General features: G+C 45.8%; 1 protein-coding gene across 1 annotated transcript; it reads left to right on the forward strand.

Moving 5' to 3' along the window:
- Nucleotides 1-103: 103 nt before the first annotated feature.
- Nucleotides 104-23972, forward strand: AP-1-2beta (adaptor protein complex 1/2, beta subunit). The gene is made up of 19 exons (XM_077654035.1): nt 104-364; nt 491-556; nt 830-935; nt 1737-1872; nt 2792-3037; nt 4059-4319; nt 5560-5714; nt 8051-8191; nt 9337-9502; nt 9595-9683; nt 9801-9903; nt 10017-10094; nt 10821-11101; nt 14659-14860; nt 15471-15614; nt 17257-17402; nt 17813-17942; nt 21133-21459; nt 22038-23972. Exons 2-19 carry the CDS (start codon nt 520-522, stop codon nt 22110-22112), a joined length of 2823 nt encoding a protein of 940 aa, XP_077510161.1. The 5' UTR covers nt 104-364; nt 491-519; the 3' UTR covers nt 22113-23972.
- The last annotated feature ends 1855 nt before the right edge of the window (nt 23973-25827 follow it).

Consider the following 25827-nt stretch of genomic DNA (forward strand, 5'->3'; position numbering starts at 1 on the left):
GTTTAACGATAGCATGTTCCTAAAAAAATTTTTTAGACACGAAAAAAAAAAAAAACGAAGTGACCGGACAGCAGCGCCGCGCACCGGGTCAAGTGCGAGTTTCGGGGCTTGCGCAGCGCTACAGCGCTACACAAGCAATAATCGGGAGTGTTTCCTACAGGGGCGTATATGCACTTTACGGGAGGAAAGTGTGCAAGCGATTTCGTGCACTGAAAGAGTCGCTTCATCGCTAAAGCAGCCCCGCCAGCTTTCCAATATCGAGGTTGGTTGGATATGGTGCCGCCGGCTCAGTGAAACAGCGCCGATTCACACGGGAAGCGCTCAGAGAGGGGAGCTCAACTACGCCTAAATCACGTTCTTTTCGGTGAGTCTGCGTGTCTTGGACGTGCATTGCCTGTTATCACGATGGCTCCGTGTGATTTAAGCGGCCCCGATACGCTCTGATGTCGTCTGCTGGCGTTATCCTCACCCATCTCTTCGCTTCTAACAGAATACTGTGCACCGCTACTTTAGCCAATCATGACTGACGCAAAGTACTTCACCACGACCAAGAAAGGTTAGTTTAAGCATGTTTCTTTTTTCTTCTCACTTGCATATGTGCACCTGGTACGATGATTGAGAGCGTGTACTGCGGTCAAAACAGCGTAGATAAGTTGCAAAGCTTGAAAGCTCGTCTGATTTTTCAAGCAAGAGCTGTGCATTTTTTTCTCGAACGCACTAGCTTTGAAGGGGGCGGCAACACGGACCGGCTCATGTTCTGTGTCGTTGGCGTATCGCGGCTGCAGTTTTACGCTCGGGACATGAACTGACCGGTGCTCTCCGATTCCAGGTGAAATATTCGAGCTGAAGAGCGAACTGAACAGCGACAAAAAAGAGAAGAAACGTGAGGCCGTTAAGAAAGTAATCGCCTCGATGACAGTCGGCAAAGATGTCAGGTGGGGTTTGCCGGCGTCGCCGCATTTCCCGACACTGTGATGTGTTTACGAAAGCCGGCGTCGATTTCCTTGCACTTCCGACGTCTCTGTTTGTGCCGAGTGCCCTGAGCAGAGGAATGCTCGCAACGCTAAGGTTCTAGGTCTCTGTGCCAATGGTGATTTATCCAGTTTGAAATACTCGGTAGCAGCTACGAAGTAGTGTAGTCAATCTTTACTGATTGCGCATTTGCTGTTTCGCATACCGCCTTGATGCGAATAGGTGTATGTACGGGTTCGGATAGACGCCTTGTGACGCCGTAGTTTATGAAATGCTTAGCGAGACGCTGTGTGTGTAAAAAGCATCCTAGGAATCGCCTGGCATGCTTGTATGCTTCGAGAAAGAATCAAAATTTATTTCGTTTACTGAACTCCTACTGTCTAGATGAATTTTATTTATCACAGTCATCAATGCGATACATTTTAAAGGCATCCAGACCACCAAGGTCTTGCTGAACGGTACCTGGAACAGCAGTGGAAATTTGCTGATGAGTTGCTGCCTGTAAACAGGCCAGGAATTTGCACGAATCGGCTTTGCATGCACTTCAAATGTCTAGATCTGTATAGACAGTCGGAGAATGGCAGAAGTCGAAATGTGAGGAACTCTGGACACAAAATGAGCACTGTAATGCTGTAACAATTTGTGGTTAAATGATGTGCAACTTTTTCTGCCCGCAGCACTGCTGTCTTGTAAAAATCGAACTGCACCTCCTGTTTTGGATGCTACAAGCTGTCTTGGTGATAGTTTTTAATCTTCTTTTGCAGTGCTTTGTTTCCAGACGTAGTGAATTGCATGCAGACGGACAACCTGGAACTGAAGAAGCTTGTCTACCTCTACCTAATGAATTATGCTAAGAGTCAACCTGATATGGCTATAATGGCTGTGAATACATTTGTAAAAGTGAGTGAGCATCCTGCTGCATTTCTACAAATCTTTGCCGTAAATACATCCCATCTGATTTTATCCAGCTGTGCAGAATTAGGAGCAGAGGTTGTTGGAACTCGGTGCATGTTACAGAACCCCAGGTGGTTGAAATTTCCGGAGCCCTCCACTATGGCATCCCTCATAGCCTGAGTCACTTTGGGATGTTAAACCCCCATAAACCATAGACAACTGGTAGATTTGTCGAAGAGTTGTTGCTTAGATGTGGTCTTAGGTGTTGTGTTTTCTTACTGGCATATTTTTTCTTTCTATGATTTTCTTTCACATTTTTTTAATTCCCGATATCCTGAAAGGAATTGCTGAATCCTGAAGTAATGGAATATCGGACCATGCAAAGCCAGATGCAAATGTGGCAGATTTAGAAACAGGACTGGGAATGATGGGTTAAAGGAAAAGCAGTTATATTGCTTGTCAGTATACACTACCTGTAAAACTGAGATGGGTAACAGTTTAATATTATGCCTGGTATGCTGTGCATATACCTGCTGTTGCTTGGTGTCATTTCTTCATGCTGTGTGTGAAAATTTTTGGTAGTATTTTATGGGTCACTGCAGCTGTTTAGAGGCAGCATGCCAAGAACTGCTCAATTGGAAGATGTTTAGGCAGTGTCGCTTTTGTTCTTTTGAAAAAGCTGGAACCATCTTAACGGTGAAAACCAGTGCCATTTTTAAACGGTGCACACAAGTATGGTTGCATCGAAGAGCTCAGGCGTGACACCTCACCGCATGTGTGCCAAGAATCATGCTTTTGTATGGTTCTAATTAACATTTGTTCTGCTCCTCACCTGTGTGTTGTAGACAGTGTCTGAAGAAAGGGTTTGCAGTTGGGTATCATTACCTGTTCGCTGATCGTTGTGTATTGCTTCCTTGGTACTCAGGACTGTGAGGACGGCAACCCCCTGATCCGGGCACTGGCGGTACGCACCATGGGTTGTATTCGAGTGGACAAGATTACGGAGTACCTATGCGAACCCCTGCGGAAGTGCTTGAAAGACGAGGACCCCTACGTGCGAAAGACGGCTGCCGTGTGCGTCGCCAAGTTGCATGACATCAACGCCCCCCTCGTGGAGGACCAGGGCTTCTTGGATCAGCTGCGAGACCTTCTCTCTGATTCCAATCCCATGGTGAGCATTTTTTCCTCCTCTACTGTTTCTTTTCCTTGTGTTGTGTAAAATTTGAATGGGCTCTCTGCAGTCCACTTTACATCTGCGGCTGACTGACTACATTTTACTGGGCTGCTTGGAACTTTTTCCCTGCTAGTGTCTCGAGAGAGCATGTTGTGGTGTATTGCCACTTGCCATCTGAACATCTGCAGTTGCAAAAGGCAGTGGTAAATTCTCAGTGCAGTTGTCAAGTGTGATGCATGGACGCTGCGACAAACCATTATCATGTCATTAATCTTCTCATTTGCTGGTTGCTGGTATGGTGGAAAGTTTTGTTTCAATTCTTGACAGCAAGTTCAGGTTTCTGTATCTCAATGACTGCAGAGAAAAGTGGAAGCTTAGGGATGAGTTTGTTTATTTCTGCTGTGTATGGGGCATGAATGTTTGTAGTTTGACTTCTATATGATGGATGGGGTCCTGCCAGTTTAGTACTGTCACACTGTTTAGTATTGTCGTACGAACTATGGGTTTCAGAGTCTTAGGAATAACCTGCCTCGATTACTAAATCAACATATTAAAGCGGGAACAGATATTTTAGGACTAAATTTCCGGAACCTGAAGGCGTTGTTTTATTAATTTGCATGTCCCTAATACACACCACACATTTCATAAACAAAACACCTTGTACAGATATTTAGCCACTGTTTCATTATGACTGCATGTCTTTATTTCCCGACCGTTCCATGAGCTTGTCGCCATACCTTTCATAAAAATGCCAAGTTATAATTTTGTTTGTCTCTGTATATTTCTGTATATTTTTTCTGTACATTTTTTTCTGTACATTTGTTTCTGGATTGTGTTGCTTCGTTGCCGTCAATGCCAGGGGGGACCAAGATTTTTTTTTTCAAGCCGTAAAGGAACGGCTTTTCTTCTTGGCCCCTTTCACAATGTGTACGTCATGTTGTGAAGAACAAATAAAAATGAATGAATGAATGAATGCTCATATTGGCCCTCAATAGAACTTTGGTGGTCCTTGATGCAGGTGGTGGCCAATGCGGTGGCAGCATTGTCAGAGATGAATGAGGCATCGAGCAGTGGCCAACCGCTGACTGAAATGAGTGGGCCAACCATCAACAAGCTTCTGACGGCACTGAACGAGTGCACCGAGTGGGGCCAAGTGTTCATCCTTGATTCGCTGTCCAATTACGCGCCCAAGGACGAACGCGAAGCCCAGAGTATCTGCGAGCGGGTGACTCCTCGCCTGGCACATGCCAATGCAGCCGTTGTGCTTTCGGCCGTCAAGGTTGGTGTAAACTCGCCACTTTTCCTATGCAGCCATTGTGCTTGGTCGCTGTTAGAACTGCTGGATATGGTTTCTGCATATTGTTCTAAGCTAAGGTCTACCCATGTTCTAACCTCTGGGTGTCAAATGCTACGACTTTTCTGCGGGTGGTGTGTGGAAATGTAGCCTAAATTAGAGTGTGTCAAATGGCACTTCTGACTCTCGCTGCAGAACTTTCAAATTGCAAGTGCCTTAAAAAATGTGTCCGAACTATGGAACTGACAGCAAGCTGGAATTGCATCTTATTTGACCAGAGAATCGGTTCTGTCAAATCCTAGACCACTGCGATGCGTTTTAACTGGTGAGATTTAGGAGACTTGGACTCAAGTGATGTTATTAATTAGGTGACTCTTCCAAGCTTGCTGCTTTTGCGACTCTGGCACTAGCATCAGTACCAGTACACGTGCCTTTGGGATTCCTTTGTTGCTATTCTGTGGGCACATTCATGTCTCATGTAACATACAACAAAGCCAGGCTTTGTGGATTTTGAGTGTTCCACTGTATAATGCCACCTGGTAGGCCTATGTTCAACAATGTCATGTAGACAAAGCAGTTCTGAAACCACTGTTCATTATTTTGCTGTTCAGTGCATGATACCAGGCATAAGTGTGCAGGGTGGATGACACACAGTGGGAACGCCTGAGCGCATGCTATGATGATGATGATATGGTTCTTCCCAATGGAACGGGTGGTCACTTTTGGTGTGTCCTAGCCTAAATGCTCCTTGCCAAGGTATCTGTGCGTGCCTTGCACAGACAGCATGGCAAGTTGCCACTTGATGATTTTCCCACAGCCAGCACAGAGCACATAACCACAAGCTGGAGTGTTACCACTAAGTGTGGTCCACCGTGTACAGGACCGAAGCCTTGCCCTTGACCGTGATGCTATGCAAAGCTCAGAGATGTGTTTGCATGACTGGCAGGATTTAATGGCTGCAAAAACAAACCTGTCCATGCACTTGTAATGTCATTTATGCTTGTAATTTCTGTTGCAAGGCATCCTATCATTCTTTACGTGCATGGGAGCCCTTTGAAGCGCACCTGTTACATCGTTTGTTTTCGCTCCCCAAGTGCAGCACAAGATGCTTGTACTTCATGCCATCAGGCTTTTTAGAGGTTTCTGTTGCACACACTTTTGCTATGTTTTGCTTGCCAGTCTCGCATAGCTGCTCAAGCTATGGCATGTGTGTGTGCCTGTCCAGGTGCTGATGAAGTTCATGGAGATGATGAGCAGTGACTCCGACTTCGTCACCACCCTGACGAAGAAGCTGGCCCCTCCCCTGGTGACCCTTCTGTCCAGTGAGCCTGAGGTGCAGTACGTGGCCCTCAGGAACATTAACCTCATCGTGCAGAAGAGGTACACCTACGATTCTGCTTTGGCTTACAGAGGCTTGGGCTGGTGGTGACATTGGGTGAACACAGCGGCCCCACATTAGCACTGCCTTGATGTGGCCTGAAATTTTAATGCGTTTGCATTAGAACTGCTGTTGTTGCAAAAAGTGACCGGCATTGGCGTGTGAAGCATTGGTGGAGAGGAGGCCAAATAGAGAGAAATTCCCTCTCCGCTTTCAGGGGAGATGAGGGAGAGGGCAGGGCAAATCGGCGGAAGGGACAGATGGTGAGGAGGTAGGCTGAGGCACACTGTGATGGCTGGATTTAATCAGGTAGGTGGAGAGGGGATAAAGCGTGTCACATGGTGATGGACTGGTTCATGCCACCTGCCAACTTCAAGGGGGACCACTGCTACCACATACTTTGCTATATGAATTGCATTGATCATCTTACTTTTTTAAGGGGGGATCCCGAAAAAGGGCTAAAAGATTGGTTTTTGATAATTGTTGAATCCACTTGTATGCCTCATTTTAATGCTGTCCTCAAGTTTTATTGCTGAAATCGACCGGGAAGTACTCTAAAAAACAATTGTTTGCTTACTGTGGCGGCTATGCATTATGGGGAAAAGCTCGAACAATGGGTGTGTTTTTCCACTGTAGTTTTCTACCTAGATACTCTCCTTGCGGAATGATTTCTTCGAGACTATTTCATCTGTTTTGACCCCGTTTGTTTTGTTGCACTCCTAGGTCCATAATGCAGATCAGGGCATTCTTTTCCCGTTTCATGTATTTTAAATTTCAATTAAAATTCTAGACGAGATATGTGTACGTGATAAGTGTGAGATAAGTGTATGAGATATGCATACGAGCACTTCATTGCAAAAATTCAAAACCGAAATTTCTGCTTTGTGAAAAAAAGAATTCTAAGAACATCTTGACCTGCAGCATGCCGGTAGGTATGTGATGAACGTTGAATCAGCCTTCTGCCACATTTTCTTAACTCTGCAGCCTTTTCACAAGATTCGTAGGAAAACAACTTTGTGTGAGTAGTCCTAAAATTATTTTATATGCTCACAAAATTTCATGTATATACATCATGAAGTAGTTTTTTTGCTGTGAAGGCAAAAACTGTTTGGCAGCGGCATCGGCGTCTGTGTAAAGCATGTGGTGTTCATTGGGTTTAAGGGCTTGAGAGGAGGGAGACGTAGGGCTAAAAATGGCTCAGAGAAATGAAAATGACTAAGAATGACTCAGCAAGAATTAATGAAATGATTATGAATAGAAATTGAAAAAGAACAGAATCAGAATTGGAATAAATTGGTAAGTAAAAGACGCTGGAATCTGAATGGGAATAGATGCAGAGTGAAAAATTGATGCATTTTTCCGCATCTGTCCAATGGATCGCCCCTAAACTTTGTTTTTTGCACACTGTTTTATATAAAAGTGTGACCATTGTCTTTTTTTTTAATCTATAAAGTGTAAGGGTGTTGGTTTCTGAAAACTTTTTCTTTGTTCAAGCCTTGTTATGAGAGACCATTACAGTGATAGTAATGCCTAGCTGTGGCTTCCATGTGCACATGAAGAGTACTTTTGCTCTTCTCATCTTGTATGCAGTGCAGTTAGAAACCCTTCAAAGTGCACTGCCAACACTTTGGCCTTATTTAGTAAAGAAAAGCATACCTCCAGCTCTTGCTGAATCAGTTTGGGGCCAAGATATTAGTCTCTCAGTCACAAATAGCACAAGTAGGAAGTGACCATTAAAAAATTTTTCGGTTCTTGTGTTTCTGTGCTGGGTTTGAGTACTGCAAGGAGGCCGTAAGCTGTACAAGGTACAATATGCTAGACATAATGAATTTCCTGAGCAGTACAGCAGCGATTGTAATGCGAAAGCATTAAAGGCCTTGTTACGCAGAAAATCCGGCTTCAGTGTTGTCGGAGTTGCGACCTAGGTAGGTCACGTGACCTTGTGGGGCCATTACAACCTACCTACTTGATTGTGAAAAACTAACCGTACTGGCAGGTGGCAGTTAAGTTAAAGGTTGATCGCAAGAGTTTGCTTGGCAAGAGCAATTTGTGTGGCACAGGACCCACCGGTGGCAGCACCTGCCATTGCAGGGTCAGTTGGCGCATCCCTTAACCACTGCACCATTGCGCAAGGAGTGGTATGAGGACTCCCAAGGACATATGAATGTAAAGTTTAGAATGACCAATTCCGCATATATGGGCATTAACTCATTAACGCTATCGTGTTGTATCTGTAAGACTGAGCTTGTGTGTCCCTTCTAAGTTTTCTTTTTATATATTTCGCTCAGTCTAATCTCTGAGCTTGCTTCTCAAGCCTGATAATCCTTCTCTCCTGCAGGCCTGACATACTTAAACATGAGATGAAGGTGTTCTTTGTCAAGTACAATGACCCCATATACGTGAAGCTGGAGAAACTGGACATCATGATTCGCCTTGCATCCCAGGCAAACATTGCCCAAGTCTTGGCAGAGCTGAAAGAGTAAGTTTTTCAGGCACTCATTGCCTGCTTTGTGTGCCATCCACTGTGCTCATTTTGCTGGTGCGCATGTGCATATTTTCATGTTGTGCCCCGTTCCATTAGCTTGGACTTGGGTCAAGCTCTGTAGTGGGCTGAGCTGCCCCTATTTGCTTATTAAAGCACCTGGTTGTTCACAATGACCCAGCGTGTAACTCCTGTCTCTTATTCATTGCCACATATTGTATATTTTTGTAAGATTTAAAAGGTTTGTTTTGTGCTGTGTGCAAAATGTAATTTCTAATGAGGGCATTATAAGAGGGGAGAGGGGACTTGGCTGCTGTTTGGCATAACCACCTTTACCCCCAAAAAATTTGGCAAAAAAGCAAATGAGCCTTAAAGTAACGCTGTGCATTTGTCAATGACCTAAGGGCTCCTTCCATGAAAGTGGCATAGCAAAAGCATTTTTCAAACTGTGCTCAAGGCACTTTATGAGCAGCACTGTGATGCTTCAGTACGTGAAATTTAGCACTGCTCTGGGTCATTATTTTTTGCTTGGCTATTAATATGATGTATTGTCTTAGATACCATGCTTCACTTCTACTTTCCCAAAGACCTGCAAAAGTCTGCAAAATACAAGTCATTAAAAAACAGGATGTTATTCTAGCCAACACACTTGCCCTAGAGTACAAAAACTGCCGCTTGCACTCGTCAGTGTACCTGTGCACTGATAGGTGTACCCCTCAGTTCAAATTTCAGTGCAGAAGCATAGTGCACGTGTGAATTCCAGGCTGTTTTAGCAGCTCTCATAATTCGTAAACAATAGCAGCAGACTGCGTGCGAGCCTCCCCCTTTGCACTTCATCCCTCTGGTAGTAGTTCGTCTTTGCCGAAACTATAGCTCCTCGCTTTTACGTGAACCTTCCTTTCATACGATATCTAAGAAAAAGCAGTGGAGTTATTACAAGGCAAAAAATTAAGGAGATCTCTCTGCTGGTCTGTGCATGTGCGTCTTGTCTGTATCAGTTAAGCACGATATCTCTACTCGTTTGATCTTTTTTATGTGAAGTGGTTAATCGTGTGCTTGTGTGTGTGGTAGCCTTTGGGGCAGTGTGTTGTTGAACGCTGCATTCCTTCTTCTCTGCCTCGTCCCCCTTCCTTCCTGTGAAGGTATGCAACAGAGGTGGACGTTGACTTTGTCCGCAAGGCGGTGAGAGCCATTGGTCGATGCGCCATCAAGGTGGAGCAGTCGGCCGAGCGCTGTGTCAGCACACTGCTTGACCTGATCCAGACCAAGGTCAACTATGTCGTCCAGGAAGCCATCGTTGTCATCAAGGTGGAGCTTTTTAGGAGGTTACATTAGTCATGTGTTTGGCAGATGGCATTTCACTCATGACCTTTTCTTTCCTATGGCTTTCTCTAACACAGGACATCTTTAGGAAGTATCCAAACAAGTATGAAAGCATTATATCCACGCTGTGTGAAAACCTGGATACACTAGATGAACCAGAAGCTAGGTAAGTTGCTGAGAAAAATTTGTTGTTTTTATTGTTCTTGAGAGGCGTCCACTCAAGTCTTATTGCTGCTTCTACAACAGTGACCTTATCTTTGCCACTGTCGTCTCTTTTGCACAGAGCATCAATGATATGGATCATTGGAGAGTATGCAGAGCGCATTGACAATGCAGATGAGCTGCTGGAAAGTTTTCTGGAAGGCTTTCATGATGAGAATACTCAGGTGACAGTGTTTGGTTGTTCTCACATCCATGTGTACAATAGCCTGCTGCAGTAGCATTGCGCAGGCTTGTTACAATCTGAGGGCAATGGACATATTTACTCTTTGTCTTGCAGGTTCAACTTCAACTGCTGACAGCCATAGTGAAGCTGTTCTTGAAACGGCCCACTGAAACCCAAGAACTTGTGCAACAGGTAGTTCTCCTTCACCTTTATTTTGGCTATTACAGGCTTATCTGCCTATGCTTTGTATGCTTAGTTTTGAAAGGTAGCATTGACTTCATTGCTGTCAGATCATCTTTGACATTGTTTTTATATGTGGCTTAGAGGTATTCTGCGCAGGCTAGTTATTTTTGTTGTAATTGAAATTAAAATATACAGTTTTGCTTTGCAATATAACAGTGGATGGAATGCTGTGCCAATTGCGCCAGCCTGCACGAGCACATTAAACCTGCTACTTGCTGTTACAGATCGGTGGTTTGACAAAATTGCACCAAGGCTGTGCCAAAATATTCCAGCTACCAAGAGCCGCAGTGAAGTGAAGGGGCTAAGGCTACAGCGTAAAGCACGCGGGCTACCGCGTAAAGCGAGCGGTCTTCCGCATAAAGCGTGTATGCTACTGCCTAAAGTGCACAGGCATGACTTTAATTCCTTCTCCTGGTTAGTGATGAGAGTGGAGGGGGGGTACGGCATGTCACACGGTGATTGACGGACTGGATCACTCCACTTGCTTGTGCAGTCAACCCATCTGCAGCAACGACTGCTCCGTCCGGCGGAGAACATTAATGCTAACTCGTATTCTACTGCATCAGTCACGTTGATCATCTAATTTTTTTACACATAGAACCGACAAAGAACTTGAATGAAAGTTTTACGAAGAGAGGGACAAGGTACCTTTCTTATCCGTCTTGCTCTGTGCAGGTTCTAAGCCTGGCCACACAAGACAGTGACAACCCGGACTTGAGGGACCGGGGTTTCATCTACTGGCGGCTGCTGTCCACTGACCCCGCTGCAGCCAAGGAGGTGGTGCTGGCCGAGAAACCGCTCATCTCCGAGGAGACGGACCTGCTCGAGCCCAGCCTGCTCGACGAGCTCATCTGCCACATCGGGAGCCTCGCCTCTGTTTACCACAAGCCACCATCTGCCTTCGTAGAGGGGTCGCGCGTTGGCCTCCGTCGTGCCCTGCCTCCCAGACACAACTCGTGAGTGTGTTGTTGCACTTCTTGCCTCTTACCTTTTACAGCATGAGCCGCTATACAGAGACCACTCTGGGCCTTCACATGCATGCATACATGCGTGCACATACATACACACACACATCTTCATCCCCAAAAGAGGACTACTATATTGTTAAATACTGTAAAAAAAAAAAGGCTTGCTGCAAAAAACAAAGCTAGAAGTAAGATTCATGGCAAGCACTGCCACCAGCGAGGTACCATGGGCGACAAGGGCCACACAGCAGCAAGAGCGGAACCACCGACAAAGCAAAGTCTGTGGATTTTGAACTGCCAGCGAATGTGTAGGAAGCGTCAGCACTAAGCAGCCGCTGTGCAAGATTTGCGACCAATGACTTCTCTTGCCAAGTCTTTTAACTAAGCCATAGCCTAGTTTAGCCAATAATTTTTAAATTAGAAACAGCGGTTACAGCAGTTACAGTGGGTAGTGAACTGACAAGGTACACATATGGAGAGAGTGAAAAAAAGCGTGGGCGATCATACCATGTCATGTGGCAGTTCTGCGTCAGTAGTAATGTGATTTTAGTTTTCGCTTTTAATATTCACCTATAAATGCGCCTTCTCAATTTCGATGTTTGGCTGTTGCTGTATTGCTAGTTTGACTGAAAGCCTTCATCACAAATGCTAGAACACGACTGAGGGCAAACACTAGTGCTATGCAGTTTTAAACACAAGTGTAAAGCCATCAGGACTGCACAGGCGGTGGCACAACTCTAAGAGAACCAGGCAGAGCGCTCCACACCTTGCTCCTGTGACCGCCATATGCGCGTCAGGATGTTGCCATGTGCTCTACGTTGCACATCACTCCTGCGTGTTGTGCGCTCAGTTTTTCATTCCACTTCGTAGGTGGTGCTGGAACACTGTTCCTTCGACAGCGGTGGCTCCGACGCGAGCACTAATTCTTGCTTCTGCTAGGAGCGCGATTGCTGCGCAGTTTCACCAGTCCGCTTCTGTGAAAATGTGGGCTACACTGCTCACACAATAAAATGGCTCAGGCATTCTAAAGCTGTAGAAAAGTAGCTTATGGCATAATAGTGCTGATTGATCACCTGTGTCAAATTGGTCAGCTTTGCTGGGAGGCAAGACTTCCTTTTCTTTATAGATTTACAAAACTTGGTAGGTTTCAGCGTTTCTGATGCACCTTAAAATTTGTAGCAAAGGTGTGAGGAGAGGAATTTGCAGCATTATGAAGCGAAAAATTGTTTTACCACTCTCAAATTCCTGCCAGACATACCGTATATACTCGTGTAATGGCTGCACTCATGTATGGTCCGCACTATGTTTTCCCGAAGGAAATATTAAAAAAAAAGGTAACTGTAAGGGCCGCACCCATACTTTCTTTGACCCACGCGAGAATAGCCTTTGAAATGAATGCGTCGTGGCCTCCACGATCAGGCCTCTGCGATCAGCTCCGCGCTGTGAGCAACGGTGCACTTGATCGCGGAGTGATGCGTGCGCACAGGAGCTTCCAGGTGCCACTCACGGATGACGCCCGAGGCCACGGCTCATCATCATCGTCAACTTTTTCCTTCGTCAACTTTTTCCTCCGCCGCAAGCTCCCGCTATCCATATCGGCATCGGTATCACCAATTCCAGCCTGTCAAAGGCACGGGTGTTGTGGTAGCACGTTCGTTCGCCGTAGTTGTGGCTTTCGTGTGCTGTCGCTGAGCATTGCAGTTTTAGCACGATGGGCAAGCACCTTAATAGTAGCTACACGGCTGGGAGTTTGCTGTCGAACATGGCAAGCGTGCGGCGTGGCCGAGAAGTGCGTCCGGCGATGGTGCAACCAAAAGGATGCATTGAGGAACACAAGCGGCAAAAAGCGCGCTTTTCGAGGCAAGCCGTGCGAGTTTCGCAAACTGGAAGAAAAGCTGCACTGCTAAGTAATGGAAGCGCGGAACAGTGGATACGTGTTGACAGTGAACATGCTGCGCGACTTTTTGTGGGATGAGCGTGCACCAGAGCACAGCACCAGCTCGGAGTCTGAATACTCTGCGAGTGACGATTGAATTTTTTTTCTCGCACATCGCATGTATAGGCAGCATACACCCTACGCTGTGCCGCAGGAACCATCACTTTGTCTCTAGAGTTCTCAGTCTTTAGATTGAAAAAATTAATCAAGGACTTCAAACACATAAACACTCTCCACTCCTTCCACTCATCATTAACCTCCCCCCTTGGCCCCCTGTTCTCCTCTAATACCCATGTTTTGTGACGCAGGTCTGCTGTTGACCAGTATCCCCCGCAGTAACAGTCTTTTAGGTCAAGAATTCTCCATGTCGATATCAAGAGAATTAACCACGGACATCGAACACACACAGCAAACTACCGCACTACTCAACACCTGCAACTCCTGGCAAACAGCCCCGTTCTTTGGCTTTCCTCCCTTCCACGAAGCTGTCCTGCATTTTTTCACTTCGTTGCATTCATTATTTGCATGCGGTCATATCATTTTTCATTTACCACGCGAGACACGTTATAATTTTCATTCTCGCCAGATGCTTTTGAATTGCTTTGGTGGAATCGTGATCATGTGCCACAGCTTGAAAATGTATGGCACTATTAGAAGAAAAAAAAACTATTCTGTGTCTTGGTGCCTCTTTCGTTTTGGGGTACTCACTCTCATTTATAGATAAACGGTCTTTTTAAACCCACGAAAGCAGCAGTGACTCTACACAAGTTTGCTTGATTTGTTGCCAAGAGAGGTAAATGTTAACGCCGCAAAATGCACTGCACATGCTTCATAGCCCATCATGCGGTGCCAGCTATGCCCGTGACATGGTGGTTGAAGGAAAGGAAGATTTGGCTGCGAACTCGAAAGGCAGCACATATGCACACCACTCTCTTTACACCAGTAGTGCAGCGTCAGGTGCTGCAGCAATGCAGTCTAGCCAGTATTTGCTGGCCAGTTTGTGCCAGCTCTCGCATGCCCCGCCTTATCTTTTTGCCAGTTGTACCTCTCAGAATGACAGCAGAAAAGATTGCAGCGAACAAATATTCTGAAAAGGCTGTGCTGCACAATGTATTTGCAGCACACTCTCACTTTGGTTTGTCGTGGTTGAGTTTTTTTTCTTTGCTTTTTCTTAAAGAAGCTATAAACCCATGCAAACTGAGTCTGGTTGGTTAGATGAACTTTTAAGGCTCTCAGACGTGCAGCGGGGACATTTAGTGCCAGCGCTAACTCGCTGTACACTTGTGTGCAGCATGAGCAACGATTTTATGTGCAGCTTTCGTTGGGTGGGATTCTTGAGCCACTGGTAGAAATTATGACTAAAGTGTGGTGATACAGATATGTACTCCAGGGTTCAGAGTGGTCTTCTAGTGTGGCATTGGAATAATAGTATGCAGGATGCAAAAGGCATGCATAAGAAAGAGAATGCTACAATAGTGGCATTAAACACAGCTGGCCCAGTCATGACGCACATATTTATGCTGTCACGCCTGACATGAAATCGTTCATCTGGCTGAGAGTTTCATGCACAAAAAACGTGGCTAATGTGCTTTGCTGCTGCCATCTTTTGCAGAGTGGGCTCTGCAGAAGAAGCTGGAGCGGCAGGAGCCGGAGACCAGTCGACAGTGATCCCCAGTGCCGACACCCTGATAGGGGACCTGCTGAGCATGGACATAGGAGCGCCCCCTCCGGTGCCTCCTGCGGCAGCAGCTGTGCCAGCAGCAGCTGCTCCCTCGGCTACTATGGACATCTTTGGCGGTGGTTTGGACAGCCTGGTGAGTCCAGCTGCATTCTCTCGTGGCTGCCCAGTGCTAGAGGTGTTGGAATTGTCGAGCGATTTGAACACCACAACTGGAAGACTGAATGCTGCTGTGGTGGCTCGGCAGTCTTGGCGCTCTCTTGCAGATAGCAAGGTTCCACGTTTGATGCAGTCAACTCTTGGTAACTCGAGCTATAAAATTGACTTTGTTTTAGGTGGTGCTTTTATAATACTGTCAACTTTGATAGGACCAAAATGACAATACGGATAAACCTGACACTTCAACGAACAAGTTCAAATTAATGAGTTCCCACAGTACAGTAGAACATCATTAAGGCATAGTCTCTGAAGAGGTAGATCCGCTTAGTTCAACTTCAGTCATGCCTCACACATTTGGTGCCCGCATACTACATAGTGGCATGCTGCGAACGTCGCGGTTAGCGCATACCTTTCATTGTGTACAAGGCTGAAAAGGTGTCGCGTAAAGCAGCCAAGAACTACACTGCCCATTGCAAGGAAACTTCATTGAAAGGTCCTAATGCGCAGATTGTGGCACAAATGAATCTGCTACCTGCAGTTTGCGAGTTGTGCAGGTGTGCACATTTTCTCGGCTCATTGTCGTGCAGCTGGGTGATCCCCTTGGTGGAGCAGGAGCAGCACCCATCCCGGCAGCGGCACCAGCTCCACTGGGGGCCACCAACACAACTGGTCTGCTGGGTGATATCTTTGGCCTTGGCACCACCAGCACCTTCTACACACCACCCAAGCAGGTAAGCTGAACTGCCCTCCCTCCCTTTCCCTCCCTGAAAATAATCTATGTTGGGACATCCTCATGGTTGAAATGATCTGTGTCTATTCTTGTCGAAGGGTACTTGCTGGAAATTTTAAACCCCCATGGCTTCCAGAAGATGCCTCGTGTTGCATCCCTTCCTACCTAAAATGGATGCCAAAAAAGGCATGCAGACGCTTCGCCCCTCCAAAAAAGTTGCTCAAATTTGGTTAATGAGGACTGGCTGTATAGTGAAACAGCCTGCTATAAGCAATTGCAGTATGAGTTGTCTCAGAATGAACTGGGCAAATGAAAATCTGGGATTGAGGTATGCATAGACTTGGGTGCTCAAATGCATAGACTTGGGTGCTCAAAGAACCCAAAAACCACTCTAGGGAACCCAGTTTGAGAACCCCTGTTCTTGTCTGCCAATAGAGTAATGAGACTTGAAAATCACTGGCTATTTAGCTTTCTGTTTGAGGGGAAGAGGGTCTTAGAAAAAAAAATTTATCGAAGAAGTCACAATTATGAAATCTTCAGAAAACACTTATTTTGTAGCAATAGCTACATTACGTTAGCATTTCGAGCCTTCAGCGTGGCGGTGGCTGCGCCGCCACGCTGTCGCGTGGTTGGTCACGTGGTGCAGAGCAGCTGCTGGTGGCGCGGCGCCGTGGTTGATCGCGTGGTTTGTCACGTGGTTGGTCATGGGACCAAGTTCCACTTGACCAGCTGTAGCTATCGCGTTACTCCAGGTTTAACCAGAGCTAAACCACCGCCAATTTTTTGCATGATGATTTAAATTGTGATTTAATTTAATGGTAAACAAGTCCTTGTGCACTTATGTTAGGCAACTTTTTGGCGAGAGCTTTCAAGAAATTTTGCTGAAGAGAACATTGCACTTTAGAAACAGGAAGAAAAATGTGTACATCTTTGGTTACAGGTGCAAAAAAAGACGCAACACGAGGCAGAAAGGTGCTCCGTCCAGTCTTTCTTCATTATGTTGTCTTTTTTTTGCGCTGTAACCAAAGATGAACAGTTACCAACTTGCAGAGCAAGACTTTTTTAAAAATGTGTACTCCTGTTTCTGAAGCGATAACTTTAGTACTCTGTAACTCAACTTCTATGATAGGCAGGATAATAATTTTACCTTTATCGCATTCCTTGATACGTGTAGAGAAACTAATCACATGCATTTTAGTAAGTCCTCCTGAGCAATATTTCTTGCAAGGCCTCAGCAAAAAGTTATCTAACATATTATTTAAGTGCATAAGGACTTGATTTACATAAAATTAAATTACATATTTAGAATCGGCTCACAAGATTTCATAATTGTGACTTCATTAAGAAAAAATTTTAAAGACAGTCTTCCCGCCTTAAGATATCTATTGAGTGAATAACTAATGGGATCACAGAAGCATTAGGGCAATATTTCTTGTCAGCCTTGTTTACACAAGTCAGTGCTGCAATATTCAGACAGCCAAGAAAAAAAGTTTAAAATAAGGGTGGGGACATAAGAGGCAGCTTTTTGAGAGATGGCGGATTGGTATCTCTGTGAATAATGATGGCATATGCATTAACAGTGACGAAAACACAAGAAAATTTTGACGTTGTCAGCTCCTCATTTTATGCACTGTTGCCTCCAGGTGTGGCTGCCTGCAGCACGAGGAAAGGGTCTGGAGATTGCAGGCACCTTCACTCGAAAGAATGGCCAGATCTTCATGGAGATGACCTTTAGCAATAAGGCAATGCAGGCCATGACTGGTTTTGCCATCCAGTTCAACAAAAACAGGTGGGTAACCTTTTATTTTTTTGCTGTTGTAGGAGCTCAGTCCTGCATGAAGGGGCCATAAATTTTATGTATGCAATCAACGTCAACACGCATAAGATTTTCTGTGGACACCCGGAATGTATTGTAAATCTTTGCTACCTCATACGCTGTTTAGAAATGGGAGGCAGCTCAGGTATGTACACACACAGCCGACATGCAATAATTTGAACTCGGAGGAGACAGAAAATTCTCTCAAATTATTGACATTAGGGAAGCAGGACCCCCAAAATGCCTTAAAAAGGACCCCAGGCGTCTGAAAATAAATCCGGAGCCCTCACTGTCATAGTTCCGGGTGTATTGTTGAGATGTTAAATCCAGTATCCCAGTCCAAGCCCTTGATATTTTTTTTTTTCCCCTCTCATTCGGTGCAGCTTTGGGCTAACTCCTGCACAGCCACTACAGGTGCAAGCCCCCTTGCAGCCAAACTTCCCGGCAGACGCAAGCCTGCAGCTGGCCACCACTGGTCCTGTCCAGAAGATGGACCCACTCACCAATCTGCAGGTAGGCAGTGCTTCATTCATAAAGACGTTGTTTCAGTGGCTGTCATTTATTTTACCCTTCATTAACACGGGTGGTGTTGCCAGTGGACCCCCGTAGAAGTCTCTTGCCGCCTGTGCAAGAATTGGAAGTGCGTTTGAGGTGGTTCTGATCTGCCTCGCTGTTGGCCACTAGTTATCGCAAGAAATGTGGTTGGGGTGGCTCCGACACATGCTTTTGTAGTCATTGCTCAATCTTCAGTTTCAGTGCAGTTGGCTCGATCCCCAGCGCCACCGGGTACCCACCGGTGATACAATGGGTATAAGCTTTCCCCTGCCTGATGCTCGGCTTCTTTAGAGTGAAATGTTTGGGAAATAGGTCGTTGACCCCACCTCGAGTACAAGAAACTACTTTGTTCCATAGCGCTCTTTAGCCACAGGTGCCTTTGCTCTATAAAAAATTCATCATCAGTTTTGGTGTTATTGTCCGCCCACCAAGCTTGCTTCCTGCATGGTTTCAAAGTCTCATCTCGGACAAACTGGTCAAACAATGCTCTTTTACGGTTCTCCAGTGTGTGGCTTATCTTGAGCGTTCACCTCAGGCTATAGGAGGGCGTATGCTGACATGATAGCGCGGTGAAATCCAGCGCTTGTGCCTCGCTGTTGTGAAGCCGCAGGTTTGGGTGATCGGAGAGTCTGTTTCAAATCTCGTATAATTGGATTCCTTTCATTGTTTGTCATTTCACTCGGACACTGTATTATCAGCATGCTGTGTGTGATAAGGATAGAGGGAACTGGAGGAAACTGCACAATGCTTCCCAGTGTCTGCTGATTTTTGACATTAAAATCAGTATGCCTCTCGTGTTGAGCCAGGCGGGTCAATTTCTAATTTGCGCTTTAAAAATTGCATTTCTATTGGAATGCAAAAAAGTTTGCAATAACAGAGCTATTTCTGTTGACAGGAAAAATGTTGAAGGAGCACTTATGAATTCTGTCAAGGCAGTTTTGATTGTTCTGATAAACTTTTAGGGAGGCTTCCAACTCTTCGATTGCTCCTAGGGAACTCAATTTTTTTTATGCAAAGTTGGTACAGACAAAGGCGTTCTTGCAAATCTTGTTTTTTTGCATTTTTTTTCCTGGTTTTTCAGCCACAACACCTGCCTTTCGGCTGCTCTCAACACTAGATGAGGTGGTCTTCATAAGTTATAGCTAGCAATTGGACTTTTCAGTTTAGGTTTCGTTTATAGAGGTTTAACGTCCCAAAGCAACTCAGGCTATGAGAGACGTCGTAGTGAAGGGTTCCGGAAATTTCGACCACCTGGGGTTCTTTAACGTGCACTGACATCGCACAGTACACGGGCCTCTAGAATTTCGCCTCCATCGAAAGGACTTTTCAGTTTAAACTGAAAAAAAAAATGGATAAACAAAAGTACATCGAATTCAGTTATTGAAATTTGGTTTTAGCCGCTAAAGCACAGTATTCTTGGCATGAAAGGCATATGGCTAGTTCACTTTTGAGAATTTCATTCAAAGTTGAAAATGAACGAAGTAGCAAAGCCAGTGGCGTGATGAAACGGTGATATTGTTGGATAAGCTGCACAGTTGTGCAGTTTGAGGAGTTTTTCTTCTTGTTTATGTCTCTGCAGACGAGAGAGCACCACCTCCTCACCGCCTGCTAGCTAAGCGCTGTTTGTTCGCTACATTAGAACCCCACTGTTACGTTCCAGACTGCCTTGTTTTACGTCTGCTATGTTATCTTGGGCCAGTCCCATCCAAACTCCAATAGAAACCCATGCAGTGCAAATTCTGCTGTTACATCGCAGTTGTGGCAGCTTTCCCGCATGCTAAGTTGTGAATGTCTCTTCGCGACAGTGGTTCACAGTGTGCCGGCATTTTGAGAGCCGACAATTAGCCTGCGCGAAAGGGAGACGGCGCCAGAGTGGAACTTGACGCCATTGGCGATTGCCCGCCACAATGTTCAGCGGCTTCCAACGTGTTGCACAGTGCACCGCGACGGCGCTGAACACTCACGGGCGGCACGAATTTTCTTGCAGCTGTCGGTGCAGTTTCATCACCGCTGTGGTGCAAGCGCGAACAACCGAAGGTGCAAAAACACAATTATGCTGTGGCATACACCGCCTTGGCTGCGCCTTGGCGCACTTGTCCTGTGTCCTTCGTTCTGGTGTCGTTTTGTTAGTGTGTAGCGCGTTATTCAAACCAAAATAAGAGATACAGTTGCATGGGTTGGCCTCTAAGCATGTTTCTGTCACCAGTGTTTTTACCTGTCACCTGCAGCTTAAAAATGCAATTTTTAGGTTCCAGTAGAGGAAGATTGTGCAAAATTTAAGCGACCGCCATGAAAATAGTGCAGAAGTGCATGCGCGTGCCCATCATCCGGCTCCGTGCGCCCGTCCTCTTTGCTAATGCCTCCCTTCCATGAACAACTGCTCAGGCGGATGGAGAACCATTGCAGGGCATTTAGAACTTTCCGTGCATGCGAACAACCGTGAGAGCCACAGAGCCTTGAAATTCCAGGGAAGCATCCCTTTACGCCCGCTTCCCGGCTACTATGTGTCTCACTTGGTATGTTTTTTACAGCACTGCTCTTAGGCGTCCTTTCCTGCGTTCCACGTTGGCATAGCACGCCACCTGACAGGTGATGTGTTGGCGGTTGGTAGCAGAGTAAAACGCCACCTGCCACGGCCCGAGTCTTTAAAAGGGATAACCCGAAGGTGGGCTGCCACGAGATGATCCCGTTAGATGGCTAGCAGACCACATGAAGCCCCGTCCTCTTACCCTACCCAGCGCTACATTCCGAATTAACTTCTGAGCCTAGTTCTTAGAAGTAAGCTTTTACTTGCATTCTTGCTGCTGTGGTGGCTCAGTGATATGTTGCTCGGCTGCTGACTCAAAAGGTGCGGGTTCAATTCTGGCCGCGGTGGTTGCACTTCCATGGAGGCAAAATGCTAGAGGCCCGTGTACTGCGTGACATTCAATGCACGTTAAAAGAACCCCAGGTGGTAAAAGTGCAAAATTACTGGCAAACAAACTGTTCATGCTGACAAAAATGCCGAGGTACTCTAAGTGACTTCTGACCGCTCAGAATTGCCGCGTTAAATCACCGAAAAAAGTCAATAATTCATTCTCCAGTTAACACTAAAAAAATAAAAAATAAACGAGCACTTCATTCAGAGTGGTTTGCATTGTTGTTCCAGGTGGCCATCAAGAACAATGTGGACGTCTTCTACTTCAGCTGCGTGGTGCCCATGCACGTGTTCTACGTCGAGGATGGCCTGATGGACAAGCGAGTGTTCCTGGCCACATGGAAAGACATTCCGGCCCAGAACGAGCTCCAGTTCTCGCTGGACGCTGGGCCGCTGACGGCCGACCAGCTGGCTCAGCGGCTGCAGCAGAACAACATCTTCACCATCGCTAAGCGCAACGTCGACGGCCAGGACATGCTTTACCAGTCACTCAAGCTCACCAATGGCATCTGGGTGCTTGCCGAGCTCAAGATCCAGCCAGGAAATCCCAGGATCACGGTTAGTGTTGGTTATAGTGGCTCTGTTGGTTATTGTAGCTGTGTTGGCTACCCTGGTTTTGGAGTGCTGTGTTTTTGGCTATCGTGGTTTTCTTGTACCACTCTGTTGCTTATAACTTGTCGTCATTGCCAACCCTAGATCAAGAGTTGCCACGGTCGAGGGGTACAGTGCATCCCCATAGAGTGCATGCATACTGAAGGTATAAGTAAGGTCTCCTTTCTTTTTTGCTGCTACTTGATCACCACCGTTATGCCGTCAGTGCAGCTGGCATGGGACACCAAGCATCCATACTATCACCAGCGCCACCACTCACGGGATGGCGACACTAGTGGAGTGCCTACAGACTGCAAGGGGTTTGTTGCAATTAACAAGGATTTCTTGCTTCCATGAAGGTGGCTTAGCAAATGACTGTTACTGTGTTCTCTTCTTCTGTTCCTTTTGTCTTGGCGTTTTGCTGTGATGCAGAAATGACAGCACAACTGCGCAGTTATTGCACCGCTTCTTTTGCCCTAGTGGTCCCCCTCCTCTAACAAAAAAAACTGGCTTATTCACCTTGTGGCTGTTCTTTTTTTTTACAGCTGTCTTTGAAGACGAGAGCACTGGAGGTCGCGCATGGAGTGCATCAGATATACGAACTTATTCTACACAGCTGAGAAGACTGAACGGGAATGTTTCTCCATGCCTTCTTTAATGAGTTTGAGTCTCCAACTTGGCTTTCTTTTTTTTTTTCCACTTGAGTGGCATGTATGCTAAGCATAAGTGCAACATTCCTAAGTTATATCACCACGTTGGTGTGAGAGGGCGGTAGACCCAACATGTGCTTGGTTGAAAAAATCTGGTTTGCCTGCAGAGGCATCAAAATTATTATTTTTTTTTGTATACTGGACATTCCCGACCCAGATGTCACTCTTGATAATAGTGTATAGTTTAACTAAAAGGTCTTTCTGTGCTCAGTGGCTATGTAGCTGCTTTTCTTTTATCTCTCTCACAAAGGAGATCTTAGGTTTTCTTCCACTCTTTGTTGACCAGATGTGTGTGAACGTGAATGTTTTTCGTCGGAGGAGCGAGTTAGCTATTGAAAGCCCCGTGTTCAGACTCACAAACAGCGATCGTGCACCAGGGCACGCATAAGTGAGATGTTATTCTTATTGCCGAGTCTTTCGCAGTTCACTCAGCTGCTGTGAGGGTTTTGAGAGCCTGTCAAGGCCTGATAGCCACCGAAGATTCTGCACACTTGCGGTATTGGATCATCGCACACCACATGCAAATTCTCGGTATAAGGCAAGGGAAAAGAGTGCTTTGGTTCCTCATAGGGACCACAAGCTTGGAATTACGGAGGGTGTTCTGTAGCACTTTCGCTTAGGTCGCCATGGAACAACCATTTGTATTCTTGCCACCACTAACAAGTTTGTTGGTCTCCTAATTTCGCAAAACAGCTGAAAACTGGTGGCAACTACCTGAGTGGGGGAGCCTTTTAGTTCACACACAACAATGCAAGGCCTTTCAAGCATGCATGAAGCTAGTTAGTGCATAGACTTGCTTGCAGTCTAAAGCAGGGAATGCAGGATGAGAGGTCTGAAGCAGCTGGTTTCTGAAAAATTTTTCTACTGAATAAACTTAAACCACTAACTTTGCTGACTGAAAGATGCCTTCAGCTAAGGCTTGCGTGACAAATGTCAGTGTACCTTAGCTTGCAGGGCAGGCTAGTTCCTTTGGCTGGCAGTAAGCGCCTTTCATGCTAAAACCTAAAGCAATGCGCCTATCAATAAACGCTTGGACTTCGGTGTGTTAAGAAAACACTGGTATCTTAGTCATTGGGTTATCCGATTTCTTGACATTTGTTTCCTTGCATGCTTTTAAAATTTTTTTTTTTTAGAATGTCTTGTTAGTACTCTTTGTATTGCTTCATTGGAAATCATGCTTGTAAAAGGCAGTGGTGTTTTTCATTTTGTGTGAGAAATGTACCATAGTGGACAAGGGTAACGGAGGGACTGTTTAAAAGTTTAACAATACACAGAAGTGAAACCGTTAATCCATTTTTTCCCCCCAGAAAGCTGTATAAATAGTATGCACGTTTTCGTTTTTGCTACTATAACAAATGTTGTACATTTATGCTAAGCTTTTACCCACAAAAGTACATGCATAAACATGTCGCAGTGCTGCTGCAAAGCTCAGAATGCATTGGCGTGTGCATGCGTAGTTTAGTCTGTGGAACACCATTGTAAATCATGCTGAGTTTTTTTTTTTTTTTTTTGGTCTACGACAAAATGTTCACTTGAGTGCTTGTGTTCCATTTGTATGAAGCTGTTAGGGGGGGGGGGGGTCTACACTTGTGTTCAAAGTGCTGTATAGAAGCCCGGTTAACCTTAATTTTAAATTTTTTTTTAATTGTCATGAACTTGTGCGATTCATTCAGTTGTTGGCTTTTGCCAGGTGTTACAGAAAAGGTTGGAAAATGTAAGTGTGAAAGTTGTCTGTATAAAAATAAAATGCATTGAAAGATTGGTGGCTAATATTAGTTGCCTGTTCTGATGTCACCTCACTACAACATGGGGACCTCCAAGGTTGTGGGAAACAGCACAGAATACTTTTTAGCACTGTGTCGAGTAGTTCTTGATGGGAATCTAGTTTAGCTAAAGAAACAGGTTGAATCTGGCAGAACTGGAACATGTTAAGGATATGCTTTCACCAATCTAACAAAGCTATAACTGCTATGAACTGCACAAGCAAGCATGTTTGAGTCTCTGCAGCAAAAGGCTGGCTCGAGATTTTCTTTACTGATATTGTAACTTCGATGTTAAAGGGGCTGTGAAAGAGGGGGTCTCAACAAATATGCGGTGTGCCTAGGATGCTTAACGTTGCCGCTTCACAAATATCTTCTAGCAAGAATTTTTGAAATGCTTTTTGTGGAAGCTGAGTTAGCTGTAGTCAAAATTTCAATTCCGCGCCTTTTCCCTCTCCTCTCGTCACTTTTTGCACGCTGAAATGTCTGCTTCGCCGGCCCCTTGCACTCGCCCCCTCCAGCGAACCAATGCTAGCAGTCCGCTTCTGACGTAACAAGTGCCACATGATGTAATGAGCGCAGATTTGGGCGAATGCCCAGCACCGCAGTTTGCCGCTAGGCGTGGAAGCGCGAGTTTTGTAGCGTAACCTACACTGGCCAAGGTTGACCAGTTTTGCGTGCATCCTGGAGAGCCGTGCTGCGCATGCGCGAGGAGCAGTGACTTCACAAAGGTGAATAAAAAAAGCCCTGTGTCGAAGGTGGGAATCGAACCAGGGCCTTTGGCGCTTGTACCACTCCGCCACGACGGCTCGATGAATAACAGTGAATAAAGGCGCAAAATAAATAAGCAGAAGGTGTTCGACATAAGGAAGTTTAATATGCAGAGAATCCAGCATGCTCTAAAGAACGAAGGTAGCCTAAAAGCGAAGAAACTAGGCACAAGGAAAAACCAGATGTATGCGTTAAGAGACAAGGAGGGCAATGTCGTTAGCAGTATGAATAAGATAGATGAATAAGATAGTAGCCAAATGGGGTGGAGCGCATATGGCAGGTTCTCAGATCATGAATAGCAGGCTACCAATATCCTTCAAGAGAAAAGTGTACAACAGCTGTATCCTACTGGTACTCACCTACGGGGCAGACACGTGGAGGCTAACGACAAGGGTTCAGCTTAAGTTAAGGACAGCACAGCGAGCCATGGAAAGGAAAATGATAGGTGTAAGGCCGAAAGCGGGCCGAGTGGATGAGGGAACAAACACGTGTTAATGACATCCTAGTCGAAATCAAGAAGAAATGGGCAGGGCATGTACTGCGAACGCAAGATAACCACTGGTCCTTAAAGGGACTATGCAACGAATAAAAAGTCACTTGTAAATGTTTTCTATGTTTAGAAATGATGCTAATGAGCATTCACACCAAGCATAAGTCTTTGGAACTGAGCCGGCAATTTATTATGAACTTTTAAAAACCGTGGTTTTCAAAATTCGTGAGCCAATTGGTGTACTCGTAGTGACCGATTTTGGAACTAAAATCGTGGAACAAAGACGTCACTGTACCATGACGTCGCCAGGCCACCACACGCTCTCATTCGCTGGAGCCACGGCAGCCACGACGTCACGGGCACACTTCCGGTAGCCGTGAAAATCGTCTGCTCGTGCCGCCGCGCGAGCCTCTCGGGCAAGCGCGAGCCAGGGCATTGCCTTCACGCATATGGTTTCAATTTTCCTCTGCCGCCTCCTTCTGTCGGGAGTTCCGGAGCCACTCGCACGGCTCTTCGTGCGCACGCATAGGGCTCGATGCCCATCGCGGCCGTAAAAGCGAGCAGTCACACCTCGAGGTCCGGGTTTATTACTGCTAATTACCAC

The sequence above is a fragment of the Amblyomma americanum genome, chromosome 2 (genome assembly GCF_052857255.1).
Source record: "Amblyomma americanum isolate KBUSLIRL-KWMA chromosome 2, ASM5285725v1, whole genome shotgun sequence".
NCBI lineage: Eukaryota > Metazoa > Arthropoda > Arachnida > Ixodida > Ixodidae > Amblyomma > Amblyomma americanum.